Source organism: Lissotriton vulgaris, chromosome 7, assembly GCF_964263255.1.
Source record: "Lissotriton vulgaris chromosome 7, aLisVul1.2, whole genome shotgun sequence".
In the NCBI taxonomy this organism is placed as follows: domain Eukaryota; kingdom Metazoa; phylum Chordata; class Amphibia; order Caudata; family Salamandridae; genus Lissotriton; species Lissotriton vulgaris.
Genome location: NC_141695.1, coordinates 779,425,688 through 779,437,858, shown reverse-complemented (window position 1 = coordinate 779,437,858; position 12,171 = coordinate 779,425,688). Strand labels below are relative to the sequence as shown.

The 12,171-nt window shown below is 44.7% G+C and overlaps 1 protein-coding gene across 4 annotated transcripts in view; it reads right to left on the bottom strand.

Moving 5' to 3' along the window:
- TEPSIN (TEPSIN adaptor related protein complex 4 accessory protein) overlaps positions 1-12,171 on the bottom strand; it is a 196,827-nt gene that overhangs the window by 23,342 nt on the left and 161,314 nt on the right. For all 4 annotated transcript variants that reach the window (XM_086931019.1, XM_086931017.1, XM_086931018.1 and 1 more), the window contains 2 exons: positions 11,812-11,890; positions 9,885-10,019 (listed from right to left, as the gene is read on the bottom strand). In XM_086931019.1, coding sequence (XP_086787145.1) covers positions 9,885-10,019; positions 11,812-11,890 — 214 coding nt within the window. The remainder of the gene's footprint in view (positions 1-9,884; positions 10,020-11,811; positions 11,891-12,171) is intronic.

Sequence of the window (12,171 nt, the reverse complement as noted above, 5' to 3'; positions counted from 1 at the left end):
GAGAAGGATAGTTCGATCTTGTTGATTTTGTTAGTAAAGAAGCTGGCAATTTCTTCGCATTTATCAATAGAGGCTAATATTTTGGGAGGGCCAGTGGAGGTTTGTTTTTTAACAATCTTAAAGAGTTCTCTAGGGCGGTTTCTCGCCTGATCAAGCTGTGACCGGAGAAAGGAGGCTTTTTCATTGAAGATATGTTTTTTGTATTGGGCTCTAGCAGTTCTAAGGAGAGCCAGATTATCAACGGTTGGATGGTTCCTCCAAACCCGTTCATTATTAAGTTCGAAATTGAACCAAGGTTGCTTTTTTGTTGTTTGAGTTTGATTGGAGCAATTTGGTTGAGGGCTTCAAGAATAGAGTTATTATAATGGTTAGTTAGATCAGTGCTGCTGTCACAGAGCGGGGGGAGAAGTAAACGGTTCTCAATTGTGGATTCCAATTCGCCAGGAGGAATAAGGTGAAGGTTGCGTGTGGGTTTCTTTGGTAAAATGCTGATGGGGGTGGGGCGAGTAATGGATCTATTCATGGTAAAAAGGATAAGGTAGTGGTCAGATCAGTCTATCTGAAGTATATTAGAGAGGAAGGCCAGAACACTGCTAGTCATAGTAGCATCGAGGGTGGCACCTTTGTTATGGGTGAGAGAATGGCAGAGTTGGGTCATATTGGGGACGTCCATGGCATCAGTAAATAGGATGACAGCAGGGTCATCACTTTTATTCCAATGGATGTTGTAGTCACAGAGGAAGAGGTTTTTAGAATGTGAGAGTGAAGCTTGGATAATAAGGTCAGTCATCTCTTCCCTAAAGAGGATGTTATTTCCAGGGGGATGGTAGATAATGTGCAACCGTGTGGTGGGGGAGTCAGGCATAACGAGATCGGCGCAAAGGTATTCAAAGGATGAAGGGTCTTGTAGAAGGACAAGTGAGATGTTAAATTCAACTTTAAAAATTAGGGCGAGTCATCCTCCAGTTTCTTTGATTCTATCTTTCCTAATGATAGAGTAACCAGGGGGAATAAGCAAGTCGAGGATGGGAGTGGAGTGGGCGGTGAGCCAGGTTTCAGTTAGGAATGCAATGTCAATGTTTTCACTGAGAATGGTTTCCGCAATCTCAGTAGCATGGTAGGAGGTGGATCGGCAATTAATCAGCATGCAACATAGGGGAGTGGGGTCGGGCGATTGGGAGGGGGGAAATGGGGGGTAGGTCTAAGTTGTTGGAGTGGTCTAGGGGAGGTCGGAGGAAGGGGGAGTCTGCTTGTTCCGAAGAGAACTGGGATAGTAAACTGCTGAGTAGGGGGAATAGTGGACGAGGGTGGAGAGGGAGAGATAGGAAAGTTCGTGGAAATGTTAACTTCCGAGGTTGATGGGTGAATACCAAGCTGCTGCGGTGTTGGCATGTTGGCATTGTAGGGAGGGACGATTAAGGAAGGTTGAGCGTGTAAGGAACTGGTTGTGTCGTTATTAAAGGGGGGAGGAGTGTTGCTGTTGGTAATAATGTTTGGTGGACAGAAGGTGGATGGGTTGAGGAGAGTGTCATTATGCGAGGAGATGGTTTTAGTAAGGAGTGAAATATCACTTCTGAGTGAGGATAGTTCTAAGAAGAGGGATGTAAGGACCAGTTCAATGTTGGGGGATGTCAGTGTGTGGGTTGATAGGAGTGGTGGATCCGTATTTATTGGGAAGCTGGCCGTGTTCGGGTTGTTAGGGGGGGAAAGGGTGGAGGATGAGTCTAGGGGTAGAGGGGGTGAGAGGGCAGGGTTCAGGGATTGAGTGAGGGTTTGGGATATAGTGCTAAAGTGTTATTCAAAGATGTCTAGGTGGTTTTCAGAAGCTTGGATGAGAATGGTTCCGGATTTGAAGATGGAGATATCTATTTCGCCAGGGAAGGATGAAGATGGTGTGGTGGAGAGTTTTAGACCATAAGGGATATTGCGTGAATTAGAGATAGGGAGGTAGCGTAGAAATATGCTTTTCCATTTAGATGTGCGTTTGGTGAAGAAGACGAAGTCAGTGATAAGTGAGGAGTTAAGGCTGTTATGGTGATCAGCAAATAAGGTTTCTGGGTGGAGACAGAGATGTTTATGTTTGAAGTTTTTCTTACCATGTTTGGAGAGATGAGGTGGGGGTAGAGGATGAACCAAGAGTTAGGGCCGAGTTTAGAGATGGGTGGGGTTGAGATTGAGGGTGGAAGAGTGAGTGGCATGGTTTGGGGAAAAGGGGGGAGAAAGAGGATGAGCAGCAGATTGGACCGCACTGATCCGCGAAGCACAGACAGGAGGTGGGGATAGGGGAAGCTAGTGTTGAGTAAGTGTCTCCAAAACAGACTCAGACAGTGAGAATATAGCATAGAGAACAATTAGAACAATAAATTGAAACAAATTATAATGACAGGACATGAGGGTGAACTAAACAGAGGAACTTTAAAAAATACAATAGAACAAAATATATACAGGAACATCAAAATAAACAATACAACAAGATATATAACGAAAAGAGGATATATCAGTTAAGACAATATCTTAAAACAAATTACAATGAGCATCAAAATATACAGTAGAACAAAATGTATAACGGAAGGAGGATATACCATAGTGAGATATTCCAGGAGTAAATTAATCGAGTTGAGATAAGTTAAAAGCGCCACAATAAAATAACATAACATAACCAAACGATACGAGATAAGAGTGCAAATATAAAAACATTGTATACTGTAGGGGAAAGGTTAGAGGTCAGTCATAATCTACAATAGAACAAAATATATAGTAAACAAATTAAATTGAGATAAGTTAAAAAGCGCTACGATAAAATAACATAACCAAACGATACGACATAGAGTGCACATATAAAGACATTGTATACTGTAGGGGAAAGGTTAGAGGTCAGTCACGAGGGGGCAGAGATAGAAAATGGAAAACAGTGAGGATAAATGGTAGAGAGGGGGTAAAGTTGGAAGGTAACCTGGAATGGAGAATCGTTGGGGTGAGTGATAAAATTGAGCGAGCAGACAACTACAGAATACACACTAAGACAAAGTACAAAGTGAAAGAGGACAGATCATCATTAGCAGTCTAATAAATAGAAGAAATAAAGTTGAGAAAAAATATGACAAATAAATTACAAGCATAAGATAAAACAAGATACCTTGTGAAAGACATAACTTAGTACACAGTCAAATAGTTAAAGAATTAAAGATGAAAAATATATAGAGCTAGTTGAAAGGCACAGCAATGAAATAACAAATCCAAACGAAAATTTATAAGTGCACACAATAACATTATATAATGTGGTGGGTATGTCAAAGGTCAGTCACGAAGGGGGTAGAAATAAAGTAAAATAAAATAAAATAGCATAAAATGAAGATAACTGGTTCTGAGGGGGGTATAGTAAGGTTAAAATGAGGTGAAAAAAAGACAAGAAGAGATAAAAGGAGATATAAGGGAGCAGGTTGCGAGAGGAAAGTAAAATAAAATAAAGTGCAGAGACCGGGCTGGGGCTTACAGTTGCCACTTTGAATCCATGAGTCAAACATTTCATTTTTCCTCGCTATGGGACTTTCTCTTCTCTCTTAAACATACAGCTTTTATGACGGGGGATACATCGCTTTCCCATTCCCACTTCTACTGTGACAGCAACTGCTGTCTGACTCCTTTTCTCTGCCCCCCCCCCACTTGAGTAGTTGTATAAAAATTATTTCTCAAGGAAAAGGTGGCCCTGTCCTCATTGGTCCCTGTCCAGTATTGACAAACTGCAATAGGTTCTCAGTATCTGTAAAACACAGCAACATTGTCACATCTCTGGTTTCCTGGAGTCTCTCACCCTCAGTCTTCTAAGTGCTCTTGATATGTTGTCTCTTGCTATCCCCATCCAGCGACACATTGCTAGTCATGACTCTCATTGTTTGCAACCTCATGTTACCAAGGCTGCTCCTTTAAGTGTCCTCTCTGTTTGTCACTTAGTAATCCTTGTATCGGAAGAATAACTTTTTTTGATTTTTTTTTTACCATGCCAGTATTTTCTCTGAGGTTTCTATTTGACGTTTCCCTCTTCTGTATGTCTGTATGTACTGCACTTCTTACAATATAACATGATGTGTATTTTTAAAGCGCACGTTCACCCAAGGGTATCTTGTTGCTGAATAACAGATATTTATTAGTACGATACTCAATGGTACTCATCTTATCCACCTCAGAAGGATGAAAGTCTTAATGGACCCACTGGATTTGAACCTCCGGCCATGAAGTCAAACAAAGGCCCCTATAGTAGCAGCATAAGTCCACTAAGCCAACAGACCTTGCACAAAATCTTTTGAGACCTACTCCTGTACCGTCCAGCTAACTAATTTCTTTTAGTTTTCCATCATCCTTTATTCTGAACTCTCTATCTATTCCTTTTGCCTCTATTGCTTCTTGCATCAGCTGGACTATGAAATGTTTCAGGGTGATCCGTGAAGCAGGGGCTGAGAAAAAAGTGGGGGGTCCCAAAATGCATTTTCCCCATTAATTTTTCCATAGGAGCTTTAGACACAGCTAGAGCCCAAACTGCTGAATGGACTTGCATCAAATTTGGCTTTCAGCTAGATCTTGGTCCAGAAAAAGTGCTATTAATGATTTGGTGTAAATCTGCTCAGTAGTTCTTGAGTAATTAATGCTCAAAACACTTTGCATATTTCACACCACAGAGAATCCGCGGACCCAACGGATATCCTGCCGTGATCTGATTTGCTGCCACCACCTCAACCAGGAAGTGGTGGTAGCCATCCTAGGACTTGGGACTCAGTCAGATACTCTGACTCCAGAGGCCTGGTGGTGGGGACACAGAAGAACCCCGCCCTGAGAAAAAAAGCATTGTACTTTAAAAAAAAAAAATTGCCACAAATCTGGGGAGGATCCCTGAATCTGGAAGAAAAAAAAAAAATAAAGAAGCACCGTCTTCTGCTTTAAAAAAAAAAAAAAAACTTTCATGAAGGAACTGAGGTGGATGAACTTTTTTGTGGGAAAGTTTCGCGAATATTTGTGAAACAGGGTCAAAGTTATTAGCAAACCAAAAAACGCTCAGTCTATGGAAAGCCAGACCTACATAAAACTACCTAGTGGTGACCGCCACTAGGTAATACATATATGTATATATACATACCATTACGTAGGTAGAGGTAGAATTTTGGAGCTATGCACAAATTGTTATGTGAGTGGATTAAATGTAATGTAGGTCATCTATAACACGGCCCACTGAAATGAGACGTGGCCGGCTACGGTAAGATTGCGGATGCGTTTTAACATTGCTCTGCTCAACAACCCACGATCCGTCCAAAAAAGCTGCGATCCATGCTGCAGTGGCCCAAGAATTAGGCTGTAAGTGGCATGGAGCCAAGGTGTCTCCTGAACTGCCATTGAGGTGGCAGGCCACACCTTGACTGCCTTGACACTTAGTGCGGCCTGGGACCATGAGGAGGTGACCGAGACCTGAATGACAGGGTCAGGCCCCCTGCATCCGGAGAGACTTTCGGAAGACTCAGACTGGGAGGAGGCCAGTAGAACTGCAGTGTGGTGGTGGGGTCGTCCGAGCCAGACCGCCAAGCCTGAACCTGTCTGGGGCCTGTGGATGGCGCCCGGGGGGCTGAGGAGGTGATGGAGAGTTGTGCGGTGGCTCGGGAGGCCCTAAACTACAAAGTGGCAGCCATCCTTGAACTTTGATCCGGCCTTGACTGTCGCATTTCAAAGAGGCTCTTGTCCACTGCAAAAGGGGTCGTTTCGGTAGCCCAGGACCCGCTTTGGAGTGACACAGAGCATAGGCTGTGCCAGCTGGAGATTACACGAGAAGCCGCTGCGAGTAGCCTTTGGTCCTCAGTGGCTGATCTGCAAGCTTCTATGCAGCCAGCAAGGATTCTCTCCACGCCGAAAATAGTCCCCTTGAACTGGTGGTTCGTTAAGCTGCCACCACAGTCAAGGTGGGTGCTGCATCTGGTGGACCTCCCTCTCCAAGTTTGCACTGGCAGCTGATAAGCGTGGGGGTACCCGTGATCTAGACGCCTCGTCGACCAGTGTGATGCCCCTGCCCCCGTGCGGTGGACACACTGTTACTTAAGGGGGGATGGGGATTCTCTGTGTCCCCTTTGCTGTGCCAGACCTGGGGGGTGCCTTGGATGGGAGGGAGAATTGGCAGCCCCCATTTATCAGGAGGACTGGGAACCGCCGGTCTCACTGCGTGTCCGGATGCCGGGTCTGAGGCCTAGGTGAAGCACGCAATTGAAGGCCTGATATGCGCTCCGGGGTGACATGGACTACCACAGTGGACCCGAACATTGTGCTGCTCGGCAACCGTAGAGGAGGCTGCACCTACTGGTGATCCACAGACATCCAAAGCAGGGTTCCTTGTGGGGGGGCCATCTGGAATGCTCTGTTCAACTGTGTGGTCTTCAGACAGCCCACCCTCACTTGCAGACTGGGTGGCACTGGTATTTACTGACTGTGTCCACTCACAGCCCAACTTGTAGGGAGGGCTGAGAACTGGCACACCATTGAGATGGTGCTAGAGGGAGCGCCACCAAGTGCCTACCCCTCCCTAACTATTTAACTGACACAGCAAAAACTCATGAAGGAGCCTGGACTGCTTGTGCCCCCCATTGCGCCATAATTGGCCAGGGGGTCAGGTCCCAACACGATACCGCAGCCACCACTGAGCAGCACAGTTCGTGGATCTTGCCTGCCAACACCAGTGAACAGCACATCCATTGGGATTGAGACAGATTGTTCCAGGGTGCCTGATGGGCCCCAGAGACGTTCCCGGATCTTACCTTGGAGTGAAGACTCTGCCTGGACTGCAAATACCGCCCTGCCTCACTGACTCTGTTGGGTGGTCCGGGGGAGTGGGAGGGACCGCTGCGATCAGGCCACCTGTCTGCCATTGTGGCCTAGGCCGAGTGCAGCTGTCACTCCGGGAAACCCGATACAAGGAAGTGCTGGCCCCCAGCTGGAGGGGCATCAGACTGTAGAGACTACTGTCCGCTCTGACATAGAGACATTGCCAAAAGAATATCCTGCAACCCACAGACGCGAAGCTGGATAAAATATTGGAAGCAATTGCAGCTGCTAGACAAGAGCTGCATGTCAGGGATGACGTGGTGGCAGTTAAAAGGGGATTGTTAAGGATGATCAGAGAAAACTCACTGCAGGTATTGACCATATGGAGAGTTCAATTAATTAAACCCTGACCCGGACTATTGGAACTAGAGGGAAAAGTCTCTGAAGGGCAATCTGGTCACAATAATATCTGCATTGTTGGCTTCCCTGAAGGAGCAGAGGGCTCCGACCCAGTGCAGTTCTTCGAGGTATGGCTAACTCCGGTAGAGGCATCTTCTCTAGTGTCGCCTTATTTTTTGGTAGTGCGTACCCATGAGTACCAGCACGCAGGCCACCAGTGTGGGTCCCCCTAGTCTGGTGGTGACCAGACTGATGAATTACAGAGATAAAGAAACCATACACTGCATGACCCGATCAGCAGGCCCAATCCTGTATGAAAATACACGCATGTATCTCGTCCCTGATAGACTATGGCGGTGCAGCGTCGCAGAGCCTCCTTTCTAGCAGTAAAGACGCAGCTCTGACAAGTTAGCCTCAGATACACATTATTGTTTCCTGCCAAGTTGAGGATCATGGTCAACAACGCCAGCAATTTTTTCCCCCAACCCGACGGACGCCTGGGAGGAGCAGTGCCGGTACAATGCGCCAGTCCTGCTTTTGCAGTCATTGAGACTCCGAGCAGACAAGCCTAGGAGGAGAGGCAGGCACCGTAACCGTGACAATGAAAACACCTAGGTAAGCAGAGCCACCACACCAGCACAGACAAAGGAAGACCAGTCCCAGGCACTATACTGCAGGTTCCTGGTAGGCTCAGCAGCGCTCTCCGGCACCTAGGGCCTCAGAGGACACACTTTCTGAGACAAACTTGCACACCTCACTGGGCAGTGCTGTTTCCTTGGTCCTCCAGTAGGTAACCCCACAGACAGGCGACATCATAGTATGAGTATATCTCTCAAAATATACGGGGATGGAAAAAGAAGAAATAACAAGGGTTTAGAAAGGTCAATGGGGGAGCACCGATGTGTCTAAGACTAGCACCCTCACTCACCCAAGGGTGACATGCTTCATCATTGGGTCCCCTCTTCACACTGGAACCGCAAGATCCTCAGTGTGGGCTACAACTCTCCATAGGAGAGAGAGTGGTTTTATAAAAAAAAGCACCCTAAAAACCTATCATACGTATGGGGGGGAGGAGCAGAGTGCAAACAAAAATAATATGTGGGAATTAAAACTACCTCTTGGTGGGTTAAAATGATTTTTATTCTGGTACCCCCAATGAATAGGATTAAAATACAAGCTAAGTGAAATAGGGATATGGATATTTCCTATGGGAGAGTTGTAGACCACACTGAGGACCTTGCGGTCCCAGAGTGAAGAGGGGATCCCCTGGACAAAGAGGAGCTCAACGCACCGGTCACAATCCAGGAAATCCGAGGACCCATCAGAGGCGCAGCCATGAATAAAAGTCCAGGTCTTGACGGGTTTCCCATAGAGCTCTACAAAGCCTACAAACCCCTCTTAACCTCCAAGCTCCAGGAACTATACCAGGCTTCTCTCACAGAGAGCCGGCTCCTGCCATCACTCCAAAAATCACTACGATTATCTCTCCCCAAACCCGAAAAAGACCCATTGGAAGTGACCTCATACAGTCAATTATCAACGCTCAGAAAGAACTATAAGAAAAAGTGCGTTAGCCCTGGTTGCATCATAGCACTTTTTTAAAGTTCGTTTTTAGCCACACTGCAAAGCATCCACGCAGCTATACAGCATGGCTACAAAACAATGCCAACTCCAACAGTTCTCATAGGAAAGACCTTTTGGATTTGCCAATCCTTGTTGAAAGATAATTTCCACCTGCATTGTTCCTCGCACATCTTTCTTTATCAACCAACCAATTTATTCTCTTTAACCTTCAAATCAGAACTGTCAATTTCAGAGATAGGGCCGTCTCAGTAGCTACCATGAAAACGTAGTGCAAACTTGTGTTGAGTAGCTTCAAGAAAGCACTGGTGTACATGTACTAGTAAATAAATTGTGAGATAATATAATTCATCTAGGGTATGGAACTCTGTCCTAGTTCAAATTTGGTAGGTTCCATCCCTTCTCCACTTTCACAAAAAAATGAATACTCATCTTTTCAAGTAACACCTCGTTTCATGCCTCCTTCACCACTGTCGAGCATAAGGACTACCTGGACTTCATGTTTTTCTTTCAAAGCCTTTGGGTTTGACATATGCAGCACGATGGCAAACGTCACAAAGGTGAAATAATCCACCATCTTCTACTTTCCTTTACCATTAACTGATAGACATTACTGGACAGAGACTACAACAACATTTACATTTTGATGCCGGACAATAGTTTCTTGCAATTAACATGAAGACTGATAAAAGCGCCTGTTCATAAATAGTTGCATTTTAAAGAACAGCAGTGAACCAGATAGCGTAAAGAGTGATTTAGGGAGTTTTGAAGGAGACTTGGTTGTGGTGAGGCAGTGCTGATGGATGGTAGCTCACTACAGTAGGGTGCATGGAAAAACATTGTCAAACATGAGGTAAATATTGGGTGAAATGCAGGAAGAACGAGCAAGATGTAATTTTTTCCAGGTGGTACAAAACTAATTTGTACTTGAGGTAGAAAGGGACAACACTTCAGGGGGATAAACTCACGAAGTAAGAGAAAGAAAAAAGAATCCATGAGCTATGGTTAAACCTACAGCTTAAAGATGTAAGCACCCAAGTCAGGAAGAGATGCACAAACCCAGTGGCCCACCCATAGGACACACAGCACTAACATGGAAAGCACATGCTTACCTTGGTGGCCCTATTTGCCACAGGGCCAGGGCTCCCCTCACTCAGCTGCTGCAGAAGTGTTCGGGTAACGGAGAACATATGTTCATGAGACAGGAGGTCTGAACACATGAGAGATGAGATGCCACTCATTGATCTCTACAGGGATGAAAAATCACATTTCTGAGTCATACAAGAGCATTTCCCACCTCTGAGCAATTCAGACGGGCCAGGCCCTTGATCCAGAGAGGCTGCCATCTGCCTCCAGTCATGGGCAATCAAGAGAGATGGAGTTCTTCAGCTAGTTTCCAGCCACCTATTTCCACCACCAATTCAGGTCGGTAGTGACCACAACTAATCATTTTTGCAACAGTGGAGAGCACAGAAGAACTGGCGGGTGCCCTATGGTCACAATGCCCATCATGACATGTCCACAAACCGATTAAAGGGCATTAGTGCCAGAGAATCAGATGACATCATGCACAAAGGGTCACAAAATGATTATGGTATGCTGCACAAATATATTACATACATCAATTTACAATGGAGGTTTGGACTTTAATCTAGACCTTTAACACTCTAATTTAGAATTGGCATGCCTTGTCAAGCTATGATGAGGAAGGTCATAAGTGCAGATTGAATAAGATTTGTGGGACTATCGGCTCTGACAATTCACAGTACCTAAACCTCCGAGGAATTAACATACTGCCAATACCATAAGTGTGATTTGTCATTAGCAGTGCCAAAACTCTAGTCAAACTGCTCTCATCATTTGAAACACTACTGGAAGCCGGGATCCCCAGACTAATAAAAATCTACAATTTGAACCACAAAGAAATGCACAGAAATACAAAAATAATAAGTGTATATCGAATGAATACAAGAATTATGAAATTATTTAATAAAAAAAAAAATATACAAAATCGAACGTTTTATTTCAATTGGAAGCTTGGAGCTTTACAATTTGTTTGTGAAGTATGATATTTACTCTTACCTGTACTTTGCATTTAGAGATGTACGCTAACCCTGCAGACATCTCTAGTCCGTGTAAGGAACTGCTGTCCATGCTGTTCCTTCCAATGTGTTAAAAGTTTGACGGACAGCTACGTCAAACATGATAGCTGTACGTCAAACGTTGAACATGTTTTTTTTTTGTTTTTTTTTAAACAAAATACCAAATCAAGATTTTTTTTTTTAAAGCAAAAACTAATGACCACCACACCGGAGGAGCTGTATCCTATGGTGTGGAGAGGGAGGGGTGGGGTGGTCATAACTTTTATTTATTTTTTAACTCTACCTCATCGCCAGGCTTTACCTGGCAGTAAAGAACAGAGGACTGTGTTATGTATAATCCGTCCGACGGCCTGTATATCATAGTGTCATTTGAGGTATATGTCAGCTACGGAGCCAGAGTAGGCTCATTCCCCGACATACTTAAGTTGACAAACTCTAAATCAGGCCCTTTGACTTTTTTTGCCTCTGAATGCATGCTCCATTTTTGTCAACGACTACCAGTGCTTCAATTGAGGACACCAAGCGGCCACACTAAATTCTGTTTGCGGTACTTGCGTTACTCCCAATAACCATGCAAAGGACACAAACTTAGGAGTTTTTAGCTTTCCAATTTCAATGTTTACTTTTTATTGTGTAAAATAGTTTAGTAATCTCGCAATATTATTTAATTTTGTGAACAGTGTTGACACGTTGAGCAAGCTTTGTGGAACCCCGGGGGTTCCAGGTAAGAACCGCTGCTCTATTCTAAAGCAAATGTTGTCGCCTTACTTCCAGCATTGCGTCTGCATCAAATATGGAAGCTAGGCTTGCACTATTGGGGTCCTTAGCAGAACCCTTCCTTTTGATAAAAAACAAAAAAAACATCTGGCCTGAATAATCGGGATGGTTGAACTTCAAAGAAATCATCTGCAGCGCTCTCTACCTGAAGATGTCTCACCATTTGAATGCTGGTGCTAGGGTTCTGCAGCTTCCGGGTCAGCAGCTCCAGTACAGCCTCACAGTTCAGCAGCGAACATCTGAAATTGGGGAAGACGTGGTGAGTGTCTAAAGGACCAGAAACGTTCTATCACTATACCGCAGGAGACAACTACAGTGCATGCTTTGAGGTTCTCAGGTGGAACATTTACCTAACTGTATATACTAACCCCGGGACAGGAACAAAGGGAACGTGAGAACAATTGAAACCAGAGAAAACCAGAAACAAGATGCAGAAAAGACTGCTGAAAGAGGGTGGATAAATATTGTGTCTAACTGATGTTCTAAGTTGGTAGTGCATACATTTCCCAAAACTGGCGTC